Source organism: Capricornis sumatraensis, chromosome 1 (assembly GCF_032405125.1).
Source record: "Capricornis sumatraensis isolate serow.1 chromosome 1, serow.2, whole genome shotgun sequence".
Classification (NCBI taxonomy): Eukaryota; Metazoa; Chordata; class Mammalia; order Artiodactyla; family Bovidae; genus Capricornis; species Capricornis sumatraensis.
Genome location: NC_091069.1, coordinates 206197031 through 206218734, shown reverse-complemented (window position 1 = coordinate 206218734; position 21704 = coordinate 206197031). Strand labels below are relative to the sequence as shown.

General features: G+C 37.8%; 1 protein-coding gene across 2 annotated transcripts in view; it reads right to left on the bottom strand.

Annotated features, from left to right (window-relative positions):
* Positions 1 to 21704, bottom strand: part of ZBBX (zinc finger B-box domain containing) — a 109651-nt gene that overhangs the window by 41921 nt on the left and 46026 nt on the right. For both annotated transcript variants that reach the window (XM_068980150.1, XM_068980161.1), the window contains exons 7-9: positions 17938 to 18096; positions 11718 to 11892; positions 1973 to 2093 (exon numbers count right to left, since the gene is read on the bottom strand). In XM_068980150.1, the coding sequence (XP_068836251.1) occupies positions 1973 to 2093; positions 11718 to 11892; positions 17938 to 18096 (455 nt within the window). The remainder of the gene's footprint in view (positions 1 to 1972; positions 2094 to 11717; positions 11893 to 17937; positions 18097 to 21704) is intronic.

Below are 21704 nucleotides of genomic sequence, written 5' to 3'. Positions count from 1 at the left end.
TAAAATATGAATTTAAATATGATTTGAAATATGATTTGAATTTTAAATATGATTTTAAACTAGGAAAGGCTATCATGAAGAGGAGAAAGTCAATTTGGTCTGTACTGTATATTGTCACCCTGCTTATTTAATTTATATGCAGAGTACATCAAGAGAAATGCTGGGCTGGAAGAAGCACAAGCTGGAATCAAGATTGCCAGGGGAAATCTCAATAACCTCAGGTATGCAGATGACACCAGCCTTATGGCAGAAAGTGAAGAGGAACTCAAAAGCCCTTTGATGAAAGTGAAAGAGGAGAGTGAAAAAGTTGCCTTAAAGCTCAACATTCAGAAAACAAAGATCATGGCATCTGGTCCCATTACTTCATGGCAAATAGATGGGGAAACAGTGGAAACAGTGTCAGACTTTATTTTGGGGGGCTCCAAAATCACTGAAGATGGTGATTGCAGCCACGAAATTAAAAGACATTACTCCCTGGAAGGAAAGTTATGACCAACCTATATAGCATATTCAAAAGCAGAGACATTACTTTGCCAACAAAGGTCCGTCTAATCAAGGCTATGGTTTTTCCAATGGTCATGTGTGTGGATGTGACAATTGGACTGTGAACAAAGCTGAGTGCCAAAGAACTGATGCTTTTGAGCTGTGGTGTTGGAGAAGACTCTTGAGAGTCCCTTGGACTGAAAGGAGATCCAACCAGTCCATCCTAAAGGAGATCAGTCCTGGGTGTTCTTTGGGAGGACTGATGTTAAAGCTGAAACTCCAGTACTTTTGCCACCTCATGTGAAGAGTTGACTCATTGGAAAAGACTCTGATGCTGGGAGGGATTGCGGGCAGGAGAAGAAGGGGACGACAGAGGATGAGATGGCTGGATGGCATCACCGACTCGATGGACGTGAGTTTGAGTGAACTCCGGGAGTTGGTGATGAACAGGGAGGCCTGGCGTGCTCCAATTCATGGGGTCGCAAAGAGTCGGACACAACTGAGCAACTGAATTGAACTGAACTGAACTGGTTTAACTGGTAGAATCGGGACCAAGCTTAGCAACTAATCAGAAAAAAATGACAGTTCACTAGAAGATATTATAGCAAGCAGAATGTTCCAAAGATGGAGTGAGCCATCTCAGGAGATGGTTTTGCATTACTGGAAGTGAAACAAGAGTTTGAAAACCACTCTTCTGATATATTCTAGACATGTTTTCTAACACTTTACATGCCAAAATGTGGTTCAGAGACTAGCATTATCCATAACAATATCACATTGGAGCTGTAGAAATTCAGAAATGCAAGATCTCAGGCTTGGCCCATACCTACTGAAGAAGAATCTGTATTTTGCCATAGTCTCTAGCTGACTCACAGGCAAGTGTGAGTCTCACTGTTACAGGGCAAACCAAGCTCCTGGCCTTTAAAGGTACCTCCCGCTATGGTTCTTATATCATGGTAAAATTATGAACAACTCCAACATGTACCCAATAATTTTGGTTTGATATTTAATGGTTTAACTTTCGAACAATTTATGAAATGGTGAAGTTAATGATACAGTTTTTGAATAAAATACATTTGAATACTATTAATAAAACTATAAAATCAAAAGTCTGGTTAACTTAAAAGTAGTTTCAAAGTTTTTGAAGAGTATAGCCTCAAAAATCACCTTTCAAAGTAAGCTTTCATTTATTGCATTATTTTTGCTAATTTTAAAAAATTATATACCATAGTTGTGCCTTTTTTTCCCCCACATACATATTTTCATTTAGACAGACCCTAAATCAATCATGCATTACATATATAAATTGAATTAAAATTCTTATCAGTATGGTAGAAGCTTCACAGGGACTTAATATTGCTTTAAAATTATTCACACAGATGTGAAGTACATAAATAACAATGCTATGAAAAAAAGCATGTCACACAAGAAAGAAAAAGAAATAGCTTTTACATTTCTAACTGATAATGCAAAAAAAATCAGAAAATACCTTCTATGTTTTTTAAGCCATAATTTTTCCATGTAGGATAGACTATCTTCTTTAAATTCAATAGTAAGTGGTTCTGTCCAAATTTTCAGATTAGTTTGTACTTCACATTCTTCCAATGAATCTAAAAAAAAAACATAATATGTATAATTAATATAATCTAGGATACAAGTTACCATATCTCTCAAGATACAGAGCTCACCATTTTTGAGGCAAAGGTGCCTTGATATTTGTCTATCCAATCAACAGATCTAGGTTTAAATGCTGCAAAAATGCCAAATATTGGTGATGTATTATATTTTTATAGTTTTCTTCAATCATTTCTTAGGAAAGAAATATTATGATTCAGAATGTTTTTAAAGCAGCTAATTATTTTACACAATAAAGATAAAAAAACATAGATTCATTATATATTCTATAAAGGCATATACACAGAAAGGCATGTATTACAGCCACTGACAATAATATTTACACATTATGGGAAATAGAAAATAAATAACTCAGAATGGCACCTGGAGGAGACAACTGTCCTCTTGAATTTATATCTACATGGCAATTTACTTCCAGATGCTTAAGATGTTTCTGAAGCACTACTAAATTAAAACCACCATCCAGACATATTTAAAACTGATGGAGATTTCTAGGGAAAAAAAAAAAAAGAAAAACAAGAGCAGTGTAAATCCAGATTTTCTCATCTCTCCACCCTCCTAAATATTAGACCTTTCTCCAAATTGACCATAATAGCAGGAAAAATCTTGGAGGAAATAGGGAAGCAGTAAAGACAGAAACAATTACTTTTTATAGAATGAAACTAGAGAATAATCCCAAGTGCATACTGCAGGTTTTAATAAATAGCTTTTAGAAGTGGCCAAATGCCAACAATGAAAATAAACCAAAAGAATGTGTCATTCGCTCCCGTTCGTCACACAGTATAGAAGAGTGCTGAATAAAGCAATTAGAAGGTGTACTTTGCCAACAAAGCTCTGTATAGTCAATGCTATGGATTTTGCAGTAGTTATGTACAGATGTGAGAGTTGGACCATAAAGGCTGAGAGAATGAAAGTGAAAGTCACTGAAAAGTGAAAGTGAAAGTCACTCAGTCCTGTCTGATAAAGAAGGCTGAGCGCCAAAGAATTGATGCTTTTGAACTGTGGTGTTGAAGATGCAAGAGTCCCTTAGACTGCAAGATCAAACCAGTCAATGCTAAAGGAAATCAGTCCTGAATATTCATTGGAAGGACTGATGCTGAAGCTAAAGCTCCAGTACTTAGACTACCTCATACAAAGAGACAACTCACTGGACAAGACCCAGATGCTGGGAAACATTGAAGGCAGGAGGAGAAGGGGACGACAGAGGATAAGATGATTGGATGGCATCACTGATTCAACAGACATGAATGTGAGCAAACTCCAGGAGACAGTGAAAGACAGGGAAGCCTGGCATTCTGCAGTCCCATGGGGTCAAAAATAGTCGGACACAACTGAACAACAACTGAGAACCACCACCAGGATGCATGAACTAAAAGAGCAGGAGTCAAGGAGAACAAATCATAGGAGAAAGAAAAGCCCTCCACTGTGCGTCCCCCTTTTCATGAGGAAAAAAGAAAAATCCCAACAGGGAAGCTGAAAGTAAAACAATGAGGACTTTTTTTTTTTTTTCTGGCTATGTCAAGCCATTGACCTGAGTGATAATCCCCAAGTTTAGGAGGGTGATGAGAAGGAAGCAGATGAAGCAGCTGGCCTGTGCCTCACTCTCCTCCCATCACCAATGGCACATTCCCAGGAAATAAAATGGCAGGGTTAACTTGATTGTGAATATGCTACTAACTAGACCTTCTGGCAAATGGATTAATGATATTTTCTAGGAGTCTTTAGCTATGTAATGCATTAAGCAAGATCATCTTTATTTGAAGTCGCTTGTAGAAAACAAATCTAGAACACATGGACTTGTGAGGCATGCCTCCCTGAACAATGCCATGCAAGCTCTATAACTTAGGTTTGGGTTTGCTCCCTTGTTTAATGGTTCCCTGGCTACCTTTAGTGTAAGATATTCCATTGTTTATACTGAAGGAATGATAGGTATTTTCCTTAATAGACAATACTTTTAAAAGCCTTAAGATACAAATTTGCCCAAAGTGTTTAAGGAACAACCAAGAGGCCAGTTGTGTGTGTGTTTATTTGTTCGGTTGTGTCCGACTCTTTGAAACCCTTTGGACCGTAGCCTGCTAGACTTCTCTGTCCATGGAATTCTTTGGGCAAGAATACTTGAGTGGGTAGCTATTCCCTTCTCCAGGGGATCTTCCCGACTCAAGGATCAAACCCTGTCTGCACTACAGACAGACTCTGTACCCACTGAATCATCAGGGAAGCTGTAATATTAGTGAACCTTCTAGGTCATTGTAAATAGTTGCCTTTCGCACCAAAGGAAATGAGATTTTGAAGTTCGCTAAAACATAGTCAATAACACAAATAACTAGGAAACTAAAAAAATTCAAAGCTAATGGCCAAGATACATAGGAAAACATAATGCCATGGTAATTAGGTACATAAATTTATATATACAATTTCATCTGTATCAGGCCAGCAGTTTTTTTTTTTTTAAGCTGCCAATTTGTGTTGGTGATAATGGGAAGCAGCCAGACTATTTATACACTGCAAGAGGGAGTATAAACTAATACATTGGTAAATAATTCAAGTTTACCTAGTAGAGTTGAAGACATGGATACCCCCATAACCCAGCCATTTTACTTATAGGAATAGAACCCAGAAAAGTGTGCATATGAGTGCTAGGAGACCTGGGCAAGAATATTCTTAACAGCAGTGTTTTCTGGGTAGGGTTAAGGGAACAAGTGACGTTGAGACACTCAGAAAGTAAAAATTATGAAAAGCTGTTACCAACCCTAGACTTGAGAGGACAATGTAGGAAAACTTTGTTAAGAATCACTGAAAGCAATGGCTGTGGATGAAAGGTCATCTGAGTGCTGCTTTGTAACATAAGTGGAAAATGCAGTCACTGCAGAAATCTCAGCACATGAACAAGAGGGAGAGTAAATAGTTCAACCTCTTTCCTCCCCCAAATGGGAATCAACCCAGACAATCGTCAGTGTTTAAACGGGTAAACAGTGGTATAAGCAGAGAACTGTTAAGCGGTGACATGAATGAAATACAGCTATGCACATCTTTATGGGTAAATCTCAGTAAATAATCTTGAAAATACTAAACCAGTTGTAAAAGAATAATATACTAGCTTTCCATTTACGCAGTGTTTGTGTGTGTGCTCAGTCACTCGGCCGTGTCCGGCTCTTTGCATCCCTTTGTACTGTAGCCTACCAGGTTCCTCTGTCCATGGAATTTTTCAGGCAGGAATACTGGAGTGGGTTGCCATTTCCTCCTCATCAGTATCTTCCAGACCCAGGAACTGAACCCGTATCTCCTTTGTCTCCTGCATTGCAAGCAGATTCTTTCCCGCTGAGTCACTAGGGAAGCCCATCAGTTCAGTTCAGTTGCTCAGTCGTGTCAGACTCTGTGCGTGAATCGCAGCATGCCAGGCCTCCCTGTCCATCACCAACTCCCGGAGTTCACCCAAACTCCTGTGCAAGTCAGTGATGCCACCCAGCCATCTCATCCTCTGTCGTCCCCTTCTTCTCCTGCCCCCAATCCCTCCCAGCATCAGAGTCTTTTCTACTAAGTCAACTCTTCACATGAGGTGGCCAAAGTACTGGAGTTTCAGCTTCAGCATCAGTCCTTCCAATGAACACCCAGGACTGATCTCCTTCAGAATGGACTGGTTGGATCTCCTTGCAGTCCAAGGGACTCTCAAGAGTCTTCTCCAACACCACAGTTCAAAAGCATCAATTCTTCAGTGCTCAGCTTTCTTCACAGTCCAACTCTCACATCCATACATGACCACTGGAAAAACCATAGCCTTGACTAGATGGACCTTTGTTGGCAAAGTAATGTCTCTGCTTTTAAATATGCTTTCTAGGTTGGTCATAACTTTCCTTCCAAGGAGTAAGCGTCTTTTAATTTCATGGTAGCAGTCACCATCTTCAGTGATTTTGGAACCCCAAAAAATAAAGTCTGACACTGTTTTCACTGTTTCCCCATCTATTTGCCATGAAGTAATGGGACCAGATGCCATGATCTTCGTTTTCTGAATGTTGAGCTTTAAGCCAACTTTTTCACTCTCCTCTTTCACTTTCATCAAAGGGCTTTTTAGTTCCTCTTCACTTTCTGCCACTATGTTTAAATACATGCTAGTTTAACAATATATTGTTTGGAGAAGCATACATGCAATAAACCATAGGAAATTAAGGGACTGAGAAAACACAAAATCCAAGCTAGTGATAATCTCTTAGAGGGAGGAAAGAGGGTAAGAAGAGGTTCTTACTGCATTGTTTTTCTCCATAAAGGATATAAACTTTATAAATGTTCTTTTTTAGTCATGTCTGACTCTTTGTGACCCCATGGACTATATGGTTCATGGACTTCTCCACGGAAGAATACTGAAGTGGGTAGCTGATCTTCCCAATGCAGGGATCGAACCCAGGTCTACAACAATGCAGGTGGATTCTTTACCGGCTGAGCCACCAGATTTCAATGTAGTGAAAATTCCAACTAAATTTAAATGTTAGATACCAGCAGTATGTGTCATATTAGTATGAAGGAAAAACAGGAGAAAAAAATAATTACTTAACATAAAACATAGCTGCCATCATTCTTCATTTTGTAGCTGGTTTTGGCTCAGTTGTAAAGAATCAACCTGCAATGCAGGAGACTGAGGTTCAATCCCTGTGTTGGGAAGATCTCATGAAGAAGGAAATGGCACTCACTCCAGTGTTCTTGTCTGGGAAATCCCATGGACAGAGGAGCCTGGAAGGCTACAATCCATGGGGTCATAAAAGAGTCAGACATGACTTAGCAACTAAGCAATAACAACTGAATTCTACCTTGATTTGATTACCATAGCTTCCTTCTTTCACCACTATTTGATGTTCACCTTACTATCTGCTGATACCTTTTACCTGGTGGAGTGTCTCAAATCTTCATTGCCAAAGATTCAAGACCATACCCTTCTTTTCACTGGGCTACCACATTTTTTTCCAACAAACATTATTACTGAACACAAGAAAACTATTAAGTTTGCTGCTGATTTGTTTGCAGATAAAGTCTATCTTTTCTTTACTGTATGATAGCAATCCAATCGTTCCTTCATGCTTGTGCTGAAACAACACGGTCAGTATAGCGACACTTGCTGACTATTAAATTCAGTGTGATGAGCTCCAAATGGCAAGGGGTAGTCTCAGCTTCCTGTTTAATGGAGGTTCTGCTGGAGTTTCATGTAATACATGGTACCCTGAAGGAAAAGCACCCCAAACTCACAAAATGTTGTTTCTCAACTGGAACCCATACTGAACCTTCGGCAGGCCATTCCATAAAACTATCAAGCCTGCTGGAGAGTGCTGCACACGGTAAGATGAGTGAATTTCATGGGTATGAGCCTATTTCCACACCTCTTTCATAACAAAATGAGTGTCTTGCTCTCAGACACTCATTGTGTGAGATACCATGGTGAGCAATAAAGCTTCTGCTGGCAGACACACTACAAGAGAAGGCGAATCTTTTTCTGAAATACGTAGCTTCTTTCTATGAGAACAAATTACTGCCCATGATGGAAAAGGTCCAATATAATCATTCTGTAACAGATACTCCCTGTTCACCAAATCCACTTAGCATCATGACATCAATCTAATAATCAAGCATTATCTTCTGTGCAACAGCAAGACAATCAAGGTTCTTTGGGACTATATAATGCTAGAAAGCTGGAGAGTTACTGGAGGTCTAGAGCAAGATTGTGAATGTATACCATGACATCTGCCATACGATATTAAACTATTTCTGATTATATTTACTGATAGAAATAGAAAAGAATATATTTGATATTGGAGCAGCAAACTATAACCTTTGCACCGAAGTGGCCCACCATTTCTGTATGGCTTTCAAGCTAAGAGTGGTTTCTACATTTTTTAATGGTTGAAAAATATCAAAACAAAGATAATATATTACAATATGTTAAAATTACATAAAATTCAAATTTTCATTCAAAAACAAGATTCTATTTGAAAACAGTCACACTCATTTATTAATATATTGTCTTTCATGTTACAATGGCAGAGTTGTATGACCCTTATGAGTGGCCCTCAAAGCTTAAAATATTTAAAGTGATAGATATAGAAAATTATAGAAAAATTAGCCCCTGGGTTAGGTCAGTACCTGTCTTCCTCCTCCAACCATAGAGAATGTGTTGGTTTTCTCCAGTAAAGATGCTACATCCAGTAAAGCAACTATGACCTGTATCGTCATCACCTGATCAAGTTTACTCTAACTTGCAGTCATTTTCTAAGATCATTGGCTTTGTACCAAATACACAATTTAAATGGAAATGTGCTTCCCTGGTAGCTCAGCTGATAAAGAATCTGCCTACAATGCAAGAGACTCAGATTCAATCCCTGGGTGGAAAAATCCCCTGGAGAAGGATATGGCAACCCACTCCAGTATTCTTGCCTGGAAATTCTTCTGGACAGAGAAGCCTGGCAGGCTACAGTCCATGGAGTCGCCAAGAGTCAGACACAACTTAGCTACTAAACCATCATAATAAAAAGCAGTATTCCTGCATCTTTCAAGTCTTTAATGTTGCCATTAATCTTTGTAGTTCCCAGAAACTGCAACCCCCTGGTTTTGCTTCCAGCATGGTATTTTAGCATGCACCTTGGCAAAGAAGGAAGACAGTTCTAAGGTTTTCTACTTATGTTTTACAACCATAACAATCTTCATGCCACAGGTCAGACCATCAGTATAGGCATTATTACTAAGTATATCCGTTCCCATTATATAATCAAGACTGGGAAAATAACCATATAATGGTCCCACTGGCCCATGCACTACAAGACAGAATAAAGACAAGACTCCATCTACCACTCTACTTCTATAAATCTCTAACACTGACTGGTGGATTATGATGGTACTAAGGGTCTCCAGAGATAACTGTCAGTTCAGACCCAGGGTCTAATAACCCCTCTGGAAGTTTGGGCATTGTCTTTCCTCACTGCATGTTTATTCTGATGGTGTCTCTGGTGGCTCAGACAGTAAAGAATCTGCCTGCAATGCAGGAGACCAGAGTTCAATCCCTGGGTCAGGAAGATCCCCTGAAGAAGGTAATGGCTACCCATTCCAGTATTCTTGCCTGGAGAATTCGATGGATAGAGGAGCCTGGCGGGCTACAGCCCAAAGAGTTGAACATAACTGAGCAACTAACACTTTCACTTTCACACTTTTACTTTCCTGGTAAATAGCTGTAAATTCTGTAGTGAAGTTATAGAGGAAGATGCATAGTATACCCTGTGGCCACACTGCAAACAACCTTGCAAAAGGACCCAGCATCTATCTCAAGGGGCCTCAGATCTGCGGCCTGGCTTAGGGCTGGGAACTTTATGAAAACTCTGAATTCCCAATACAGTAACTTAAGATGGGTCTCTGCATCAGATAGAAATTTTCTACTCAGAAAAAACAGGAGAATGTACAAATTTTTTTCATTCTTATGTACTCCAATTAGTATCACAGATCACTGTGAATGGAAACAATCAATTACTAGTCTTTCTTATCCCTTATTTTGGTAATTTTTTCACTAAAACTTCGATAATTAAATACCAACTTCTGGCCTCTACCATTCCAGGTTGCTATGATTCCTTTGAAATTAGGCAGTCAATTCCATCTAAGCATCTCCATCCACAATCTTTAGCCTATAGAGGAAAGCTACAACACATCAGTTCTATCATTTTTAAGTACTATGTCTTCAAAGTGCACCAATCATAAAAGTATTTCTATATAAGACAGTCCCTTTCAAAGTAGAAAAGTAAAAAAGTAAATAAAAATGTGAAAACACAGAAAAGGAGCATATAAAATAAGAGTCATTGAGAGTAATACTGGGGTACATACTAAAACAGGGTATACAAACAAAATCTTGGAAATATTAACAAAATTGATGTATCATGAACAAATGTAAGGGATATATTTGAAAGAAAGAACATCATTAAGAAGAAAATTCAATTCTAATTGTGAAGAAGGTGTATGATATTTGACATTAAGAATTAAACTATGTTTCAAAAGAGCAGTAAACAGGAGAGTTCCCTCATTGGAAACAAGGGTGAAAATAGAAACCACAAAATTGAACACTTTCAACTAAGCTACAGGATTTAAATTTATTATCTAGCATTTTATCTTTAATGAAAAGCAATCAGAAGCCTCAAAAAAGATTTTGAGTAATAAAATTAATAAATCGAATACTTCTAGAAGTATGATTTCCCTCAAAAGATCCTGGGAAACAAAGCAAAGACTCTGTACACTTCAGTCATCCAGATCTTCAATGTCTAGCATATGGTTATAAAAATCACCAAGGAAAAATAAAAACAAGAAATATTTCTTCAAAAAGAAAGAAAAACAAAAGACAAATTAATTATCCCCCTGAACTTCACAACAGTCCTTGAAATATATTTCTCAAGACACACGTAAAAAAAAATTATTTACTTTGCTGTCTCATAGATCCTCCTGTCTTATATGTTGTAATCACAGTTCAATAAAGGAACAGTTGTTCTAACAAAAACTTTCTGCTAGAAGAGGAGGAACTGAAAGAATCCAACTCTATTCATTTGACAGTCTGAATTTATACAGGAAACAAAGGCAAATATATCCCCAAGGCCCATTCAGTTCAGTTCAGTTCAGTCACTCAGTTGTGTCTGACTTCTGGAGACCCCATGGACTGCAGTGCGCCAGGCTTCCCTGCCTATCACCAACTCCCAGAGCTTACTCAAACTCATGTCCATCGAGTCGGTGATGCCATCCAACCATTTCATCCTCTGTCCTCCCCTTCTGCTCCTGCCCTCAATCTTTCCCAGCATCAGGATCTTTTCCAGTGAGTCAGTTCTTCGCATCAGGTGGCCAAAGTATTGAAGTTTCAGCTTCAGCATCAGTCTTTCCAATGAATATTCAGGACTAATTTCCTTTGGGATTGACTGATTGGATCTCCCTGCAGTCCAAGGGACTCTCAAGAGTCTTCTCCAACACCACAGTTCAAAAACATCAATTCTTTGGCACTCAGCTTTCTTTATAGTCCAGCTCTCACATCCATACATGACTACTGGAAAGCCCAAAGCTTTGACTAGATGGAACTTTGTTGGCAAAGTAATGTCTCTGCTTTTTAATTTGCTGTCTAGGTTGGTCATAGCTTTTTTCCCAAGAAGCAAGCGTCTTTTAATTTCATGGCTGCAGTCACCATCTGCAGTGATTTCGGAGCCCAGAAAAATAAAGTCTGCCACTGTTTCCATTGTTTCCCTATCTATTTTCCATGAAGTGATGGGACCAGATGCCATGATCTTAGTTTTCTGAATGTTGAGTTTTAAGCCAACTTTTTCACTCTCCTCCTTCACTTTCATCAAGAGGCTCTTTTGTTATTCTTTGCTTTCTGCCATAAGGCAAAAAGACTTATGAAAAGGCAAAGAGGCCCAGTCAGGGTTCTATAAATAATAAACCACTAAACCCATGGTCACACAGTGACTACACATTTGAACAGTTGTATCAAACTACTATCTCGATGTTAATAGCTTCTGAACACTGCATTTATAGTCACAGAGAATGGAGATAAAATCAGCTTTATTTTAAAGCATTCACTTTATTAAAAAAAAAAAAAAAGATACCTGATTTTGCTGCATAAAAGTTCTGTGTCTCATTGTCATCATGATGTCCAGTTCTCCACTGACTTAAAACTTTCTGAAAGGACTGGGCAGAAGCTTCTTCACTGAAAGGCACTTCACACAAGCGCTTGTCTCTTGGATTTGCACGTTCTTCTTTTGTTGTTGTTGGATCTTCTACCTAAACCAATTAACAGTGTGTCTTAAGTGTGCTTTACCAAATGTTCTGTATCTTAAAGTACAGGTAGTATTGATTACTGAGCACTGTGAAATCACACCGTTTTTTTTTTTTTTTTACTTCAAATGTTTTTTATTTGTACTTATTTATGTGCCTTTCTGATTTCTTTAAAACTCTATAGACAGTTATAGATGGTATCTTTGGAAGATATTAAAGCTAAAGCCTACAGGACTGAAGATCTGTCACTATGTTATTCATGAGGGTTTTCTCTGGAAAGCAGTGACAGCCTTGCATCTAACCCTACTTCTCCAATCTCCTGCTCCCTGCAATCTCCCCACAGCAGAAAGAGCAGTTTCATTATCATGTAAATCTGAGGTGGTTCCTCTGCTCCAAACCCTCCAAGACTGTGAAAACCTCAGCTCCTACCAGGACTTACAAGGTTGTACACAAGCCTGTTTTCCCCTGCCTTTCACTCCACTTTCTCCAGTTCTCCCCTTCATTCACCCTGTTCCAGCCAAACTTCTCTTCTTACAATTCTAGGAGCCCATCAAGCATATTCCACTTGAGGGCCTCATACTAGCTGTAGTTAATGCCTGAAATGATCCTTCTCCATATTTTCATACAGTCATTCCACTCATTTCATCTTTGCATCAGGTGGCCTTGCATCTAACCCTACTTATCTAACCATCTTATCCCTCTGTCATCCCCTTCTCCTCCTGCCTTCAATCTTTCCCAGCAACAGGGTCTTTTCTAATGAGTCGGCTCTTCGCATCAGGTGGCTCAAATGTCACCTGATCAGAGAATAAGCAATGACCTTACTGATGACATAAAAACAAAGTCATTTCCCCCACTCTCAGATCCCTTATCTATTTTATTTTTCCCCCACTAACTTACATCCATGTGAATTTACTCTACATGTGTTTACTGCTGATCTCTCCCCATTAGAATGTAATGGGATCAAGAATGTTGACTGCTTCCTCAGGGCCAAGAGCAGTAACTGCCACAAAGCAGCTGCTCATTAAAAGTCAGTTGAATGAATGGACATATCAATTAATGTATAGAAAACATTGCCTGCTTTTCAGTATAATGCTGGAGAGAAAGGAGAATTCAGTACAAAATATAGATTTACTGTGAATAACATAAAAGAAAATGAAGGTACGACTTGGCAGTTATCCAGTGAATCAGAGAAAACAGCAAAATTGGGGAACTAAAGCAAAATAAGTTCCACAACAGTTCTGAATTATAAAGTGTGGATTACCTACACTGATCAAATTGCTAAAGCTCCATTGTGTACCTTCTAGATACAACAGTAGAATCTACTATGTTCAGCCCTTAATTGCAAAATAAATATGCACAGTGTTAGAGAACAATTGGGGGAAGATTGTTAAATATGTGCATATATAAAATTCAACATAAACAAAAAGCATCTGGAACCTACAAACACTATGCCAGTCATTGCCATGAAACACAGGTTACTAAGTCCACAACAGAAACAGAAGCAAAGAACAAAAATTTAACTCAGAGAAACAAGAGTCCCATGGGCAAAAAGTGGCAAGGGCAGTATTCCAGAGCAAAAGAATGATAGAGTGGGTAGACTGTTAGAGTGTGTGGCCATTCCCTTCTCCAGGGGATCTTCCCAACCCAGAGATTGAACTTGGGTCTCCTGCATTGCAGGCTGATTCTTTACCATCTGGGCCACCAGGGAAATTCACAGAGCAAAAAGTGGGATACAAGAAAATATTAAGGGTAGAAAGATGAACAGAGGCAGATTGTGAAGGATCCCCCCCACCATCCAGAGAAAATTACACTGAAGTATATTGGAAATGCAAAGCTACTGTAGAATCCCACACAATAGTGTGGGAGAGAAAGAAATTGGAGAATAGTGAGTTCAAATGCAAGGAAACTAATTAAAATCCACATCCATTTGTCAATATCAATATTACAAACATATAACCCTCTTCACCTAGGAATTTTAGGATTTTATCACACACACACATACATATACAAAACAATATTTTTCAAAATTATTCTTTGTACTATAGTTCATACTTGCAAAAGATTGAAACAGTATAAATACTGAGCAACAGAAAACATAGCTTAAAAAGTTATTTCATATCTAATAAATGGAGTATTTCAGCTGGTAAAGAATCCACCTGCAATGCAGGAGACCCCAGTTCTACACCTGGGTCGGGAAGACCCCCTCGAGAAGGGATAGGCTACTCACTCCAGTATTCCTGGGCTTCCGTGTGGCTCAGACAGTAAAGAATCTGCCTGCAATGCAGGAGACCTGGGTTCAATCCCTGGGTTGGGAAGATTCCCTGGAGAAAGGAATGGCTACCTACTCCAGTATTCTTGCCTGGAGAATTCCATGAACAGAGGAGCCTGGAGGGCCACAATCCAGGGCTTTGCAAAGAGTCTCGCAAAGAGTTGGACAGGACTGAGCAACTTTCACTTTCATATAGAATGCGAAGGCTGTGGGATATACTTATATGAATAACAATAGCATATTGTTAAAAGTAAGAAGTCTGTTTGCATAGCAGCATTAAACATATTAGTATTTGTGTTAATGCATACCTACAAAATTGAAATTATTATTAACTTCCAGAAGGGGAGAGAATTAAATGCCCTTTTCACTTTATAACCTTTTTCTCTCTAAGAAATTGTTAATTTTAGTATCTGGAAGAGCAGTAAGAATAGAAGTGACCAAATACTCAAGGGTTTTCAGATGGTTTTAAGATATGGTAACTGACTGGAAGTGCAAAGGAAGAAGATAAATGATTATAGAAAATAACTGTTCTTGCTAGTTTGAAAAGCTTGAAGAGAGCTGTCACCAACAGTAAGGTTGGGAGAAGAGGTGATGAATTTAGCTTGGAAATACTGAGTCTTGAGTATGTGAGAAGGTATTTACAGGTATTCAGTAGTAAGCAGTGTGTGTGTGTGTGTGTGTGTGTGTGTGTCTGTGTGTGTCTGTGTGTGTGCACGTGCGTGCATGCACACGTGCACTACACTCATGAAGAAGCACTAAAAACTCAGTGCTTTATACAAAATGAGTTGAGTGTTCCAATGATTACAGAAGCTCTCCAGGGCAGCTCCCTTTCAAGCAGTGAATAAGAGATACAAGACATTTGCATTTTGCAGCTATGCCTGTGGAATACATGGTTTCCACACAGCAGTGACAGGACAGGAAAAAGCCAGAGGATGGTATATTCACTCTTAAATGTTTCAGATGTCATATGTGACCCCTCTAGGCCAATACCCCTGCAAAATATGTTTTAATATCCCCACTTTCCAGAAAAGGAAAGGAAAGGAAAGCTAAGTAAATCGCCCAATGTTACAAAACTATAAGCTGCAAGAAAACCAGAGTCAGTATTTCAAGCTCAGGTTTCAGTCTTTAAAATGAAAGTTTTCAGGAACTGCACTCCCTTCCAAAGATATCCACTGGCCTGAATCCACCATTTTGATTCTTCCAGGCATTCAAGTTGCTGGGTAAGCCAATTAAAAATCAAATTCCTTATTAGCCATGACAAAGAGTGAAATAATGCCATTTGCAACAACATGGATGGACCTAGAGAGTGTCATACTGAGTGAAATAAGTCAGACAGAGAGGAAAAATATCATATGACATCCATCATATGTGGAATCTAAAAAGAAGTGATACAAATGAACTTACTTACAAAACAGAAAGAGACTCACAGACTTAGGAAATGAACTTATGGTTGCCCGGGGCAGGGGTCTGGGATACTTAGGGACTTTGGGAAGGTCATGTATACACTTATATTCAAGATGGTTAACCAACAAGCACCTTTTTTTATAGCACATGGAACTGCTCAATTTTATGTGCTGGCCTGGATGTCAGGGGAGTTTGGGGGAGAATGGATACATGTATATGGATGGCTGAGTCCCTTCACTGTTCACCAGAAACTACCACAACATTATTAACAGGCTATATCTCAATAAAAAATTAAAAGTTTAAAGTTTAAAACAAAATAAATAAAACATGTAGTCCTAAAAAGTAAATAAATAAAAATCAGATTCCTGGGCCCTAATCTAAATGTAAAAAAATCCAAATTTGAGTGGCAAGCCAAGAATACACATTTTCAAAAAGCTCATGCAGTACTTTTGACGTTTATTGCAGTTGGAAAAACTCTGCTCTTCAGCACAGAGGAGTACCAAGCATAAGACAGGGGTACTTCTTTAATGTGTGCACTGTATACAGGTTGACAGCAGTAATAATGCCCAACCAGGAGTACTCAACAGAATCAGCAGGTGTTAAAAGCTCATGACTGCACCACCCACAGGGATGCTGAACTCAGTCACATGCGCTTCCCTAATGTTTCCCGGTTGATTCTACTGTGCACTCCTGGATAAAACCACTGAATTAATAGTTTCTAGGTTAAGACCAGAGGTGGAGGGTCTACAGAGCAGACACAGTTACTGATGGGGACAAGAGGCAGCATTTAATTTAGGGATTAAAAGTTCAGGCAAAGGAGTAAGCCCTATAGCTTTTTAGTACAGCTAGTAACTTAAATCCTCTCTGATTTTCTCATCTGTTAAATGAAATAATAATAATGCAAAACTTATAGGGTAAGATAAAGCAACTAAAGGATTAAGCTCAATGCCTAGCATATGATATTTAATAAATGTGAGGCTATTGATTTATTATTATTTTCATTGGTAGGATAAGTTAGATAAAATGACAGGCATGAATGCGAAATCCTTAAAATCTCAGCCTCTGGGTAGTGATTAAAAACAGGTAATTTGGAGTTATAAGGCCTGAGTTGAAACTGAAGTTCCACAATCAATGATATCTTGGGCAATTAAAAAACTATATTTTGACATAATTTTCTCATTTGTAAACAGAAAAAATTAAAAAAGGATAAAAAAGAGATAATACACATAAAATACATAGAACAGTGTTTGGCACGTGGTTGGTCCTTAACATATTATTATCCTAATCATAAAGCTGTAACTCACTCAATGATTCTTCACAAGCACTCTTGGCAGGTCTACTAGTGAAATCCCCACCAGAATGCTACTCTTTCTAGACAACTCAAGTATAGTTTCTCTGATGTAAAGAGACCTTACTAACACAGAACATTTTCTTTTATGTTCTCTGAGCGAGGGTTTGAAACTCAACAGACTAAAGTTCAGCGAGGGTTTGAAACTCAACAGACTAAAGTTCAGACTCTGTCATAAAGTAACAAGCTGTGTGTGTGCGACTTTTGCCAAGTCACTATTTCTGAACTACACTGAAAAGGTGAAAGTGAAAGTGTATTCGCTCAGTCATGTCTGACTCTGTATTCCTGTGGACTCTGGGCCACCAGGCTTCTCTGTCCATGGAATTTTCCAGGCAAGAATACTGGAGTGGGTTGCCATTACCTTCCCCTGGGCATCTTCCTGACCCAGGGATTGAACCCTGGGTCTCCCGCACGGCAGGCAGATTCCTTACCATCTGAGATATCAGGAAAGCCCATGTGAAAAGGTGAGTGACATCTCAAAGGATGAGGATTATTACAAGGATCAAAATTGGAGGAAATTTGTTTCCTGCTAAAGAATCAATACAAGTCTATTATTAAAATACTGACATGAGTAGATGTAAGCTTATCTAGGATCAGTAATCAATTTGAATAACCACAAAATTTGTTATAAATCTGATTTTAAATAACTGTGAAATTGCCTGTCATTTAAAACACTTGGAAAGGTTTTGTACTTTTAGTCTCCCTGAGATTCTGATTAAAATAAAATTGCTATATTGCATTGTGTTATTTTCTTATGTTTCTCTCAAATATTCATTTCCTGATGTGGTGAAAATGCCTGGAAACCAATATAGTCAAAAGATCATTCCTCAAAAAACCAGCAGCCAGTGAAATGAAAGCAATCTCCTCAAAAATATTTTTACAGTAAAAATGTTTTTGATTAATAAGAAAACAAATTCATATTAAACAAGAATGTGATCAAATCTTTAAAACTCTAAACCTCTAGTACGTGAATGACAGTCTCCATGATCATGCATGACAGAAAATGTCTACTGTATTTTTCTCCATTTACCTGAGAGCTGCTCCCCTGCAGAATAAGAGACTCAATTTTCTGCTGGCTTTTACCAGTCTCTTTTGTAGACCAATTCTCTCCTTTGGGTTCATCTGGATTAACTTCCTTTATAAACCGATGGGCAGCATCCAATACATTGGATAATAATTGTGATTTTGTCTATTAAAAAAAAAAAGAAGATAGGAATAAAAAGCTCAATGTCAGCCTAAGTAATTTATATATATTAAATCATGTTTTCATTATTCTATGACTAGCAAAATTCAATGCATTTTGTTCAATATTTTAAAATATAAATTGCCATTTTATATCAGCCATATAATAGTGGCAGTTGCCATCTACTGAATGACTAGTTTGAGCTCCCATTATCTAAGTTATCTTAAAAACATATCATGTAATCCTCAAGTCAACTCTAAAGTGTTAACTATTTTTATCATTGTTTTAGTGATAAAGTTTTGAGGGTTTAAATAACTTGATCATGGTTACATGGTGAGTGGGTGGCAGGGCTGGGAAGTGACCCCAGGTGTGTATAATTCTAATAACTCATAGCCTTTCCACTATATCGACCCCAAGTAGATAGATGAGCTATTTTGTCCACATCATGGCTAAAGAACTAAATATAGTTGACGGCGAGGGAGTCTGAATAAGCAGTAATGAGTATTTCCTTGGTGATAAAACATCTTTAGAAAGTATTAAGTACTCAAAGTGCACATCAGGAAGTGCCCTATCAAACTCCGAGTTCCTTTGGTCATGACTTTGCTCATGAGATACCAGGAAGGCCCTCCCTCCTCTGTTACCTCCTTTGCCTGGCAGACCCCTTCCTCCCCTTCTAGATTCACCCCAAGTTACTCCCACAGGTTCAGGAACCCCTCTTTGCCTTCCTCCCCTAGCTGCATGAGGTGTCCATTCTTTGTATCCTCTTCTTATTCGGAGATCTTTACAAGCCCACACAAATATTGATTTTGAATCATTTTTTTGATGTCTATCTATACCATAAAGTTCACAGAAGAAAAAACATCATGTCTTCTTAAGTCTCTGTACAGTTACTACAGTGCCTGGCAAATAGTAATATAGAAAAATAACATAAAAATAAGATGTTTTGGGGGACAGAGAGAGCTACAGAATTAAAATAAATAATAAGGGGAAAAAAAGAATTCAAAGACCTTGTCAAATGCCTTCACGTGGCTGGAAGAACAAAACAGGCAAGTCCCAGGAAGGTCCTATTTTCTGAAGGGCTTCTTAGCTGCAATAACCTTGATTTGCCTAAAACTGCAGGAGTATGGATCCCATCTGAGCTTGAACCAGATAAATCCTCGAGGGAAGATGCAAAGCCTTCAGAGACTTGCAGAAAACCTGGTATTAGGTACACAAGGAATAGGTCTTGCTTCTTAAACGAATGTTCTCAAGACAGAAGCAGACTTCAGCAGGGATCAGAAATGGTTATTTTATACTCTCCCATGGAAATATCCCTATTTCAAAATTTTCATCTAGTTACCTATTTAAATAGCTAAGACTACATTGACACTTTCCAGTTATGACCTTTTGTAAATCTATTAAGATTCATTGCATCTGGCTTTGGAATAAATCAGTGAATATCAAATTAGCCAGTGTTATTTTACACTGAATTAATAAATTTATGTATGAAAAATGACTAATATGACCTATGCACACATATTACTGTCCATATATAGACCTATGGCATCAGCTCCAAATTTTCCCAAGGATCATCAAAAAGCCTTTATAGACTTAAGCAGTCCTCATTTTTAAAAAGAAATTCATATTTATAATACACAATTGTTGTCCATATTCACTATACTGTGCATTTGATCTCCATGGCTTATTCACCGCTTGTTATGAGCTTGTATCCTTAAACAACAACACTCTTATCCTCCCGCTCCCCTATACCCTGGTAAACACCACCTTACTCACTGTTTTTTATGAGTCTGACTTTTGTGATTCTACATATAGAGGATATCACACAGTATTTTTCTGTCTCTGTCTGACATATCTCAAGTAAAGTGTTCAAGGTCCATCCATGTTGTCACAATGGCCAAAGGATATCCCCCTTTCTTATGGCTGCATGATACTTCATTGTGTATAAAAACCACAACATTTTTATCCATTCACCCATTGACTGGCATTTAGGTTGTTTCCATATTGTGAGTGATGCCACATAGGATTGTACCTACTTCTTCAAAACCCTCTTTAATTTTCTTTGGGTATATATGCAGGGGTAGAACTGTCTAATTGAATGGTAGATCTATTTTTAATATTTTGAGAAAACTTCATGTTATTTTCCATAGTGGTTGAACCAATTTACTTTCCCACAGTGTACGAAGGTTCCATTTACACCAAATCCTTGCCAGGACCTGTTGCCTTCTTGTGTTATTACTTGATTTGCAGTTAGTGAAGATCATAAACAGGCACAAAGGAAAATTTGGGGGGAGTGATAGAAATACTGTGTATTGATTTATACTGGAGGTTACACAAGTGTATTGACAAACATATTTTCAGAACTAATTAAACTCCATACTTCAAAGGAGTGGATTTTACATAATGATATGAACATACTTATCACTGTTGAACTGTACACTTAAAAATGGTTAAGATGGTAACATTTTATATTGTTTGTATGTTAAAATTTTTAAACAATGTGAACACAGAAGTAATGGGTGCATTTTGTGTTTCATAAATTAAACCTGAATAAAATTGATTTATCAAGAAAAAGAAAAAGGAAATTAAGCCAATGGTGATGTTTCATTTTTCCAGAAATACCTGTACTTTAACAAATATCTTTTTAAGTAAAGTAATCCAATTTAACCTAATTTTAAATTCCCTACAAAAAAAATATTATTTACTTCAAAAGTGGTTAAAATTTATAGTTTATACCTTATATTTTGAAAAATATCAGAAAGCAATAGTATTAATTTTATATAAAATTATCATTCAAGTATATATATTTAAGTAACACAGAACAAAGATTATTCCTGTCTTAAAATGAATCTTGCTAACAATAATTCAACAATCCTTATAACATTTTAGGTAACATATTAAGAGATATCAAAATGGCCAAAAAATAATTTTATTTTTCAGTTTAATTTACTGCTAAAAGATAAAGTAAATGTCATGAATAGCTGAAACATTGGAATCTTATATCTAAACATCTTAAAATTATGTTAATTCAATATAAATAAAATGCCAATGTGAATTTTCTTTCCCACAATGTCTTACCTTACAAAGGAAAAAAAATAGTGAAAGTGAAAGTTGCTTAGTCAGTGTCCTACTCTTTCCAATCCCATGGACTATACATGGGGCCCTTCCCTTCTCCAGGGGATCTTCCCAATCCGGGGATCCTCCCAACCCAGGGACTGAACCCAGGTCTGCCCACATCACAGACAGATTCTTTACCAGCTGAGCCACCAGAGAAGCCCAGGAATACTGGAGTGGGTAGCCTATCCCTTCTCCAGCAGATCTTCTCGACCCAGGAATTGAACCAGGGTCTCCTGCATTGCAGGAGGATTCTTTTATCAGCTGAGCTATCGGGGAGACTACCTTACACAGAAAATGTGCTTTATTTTTGGTTTCCTGAAACTTAAATTATTAAATTGTATCTCTAATAATAGATATGAACATTGTTCCTTCCATTAAACAAAACTACACACATCATCAAATGATTACCACAATAAGTTTGGTGAGCAAACATGACATCCATCATGTCATGTAGATATAAAATAAAGAAATAGGAAAAAAATTTTTCTTTATGATAAAAA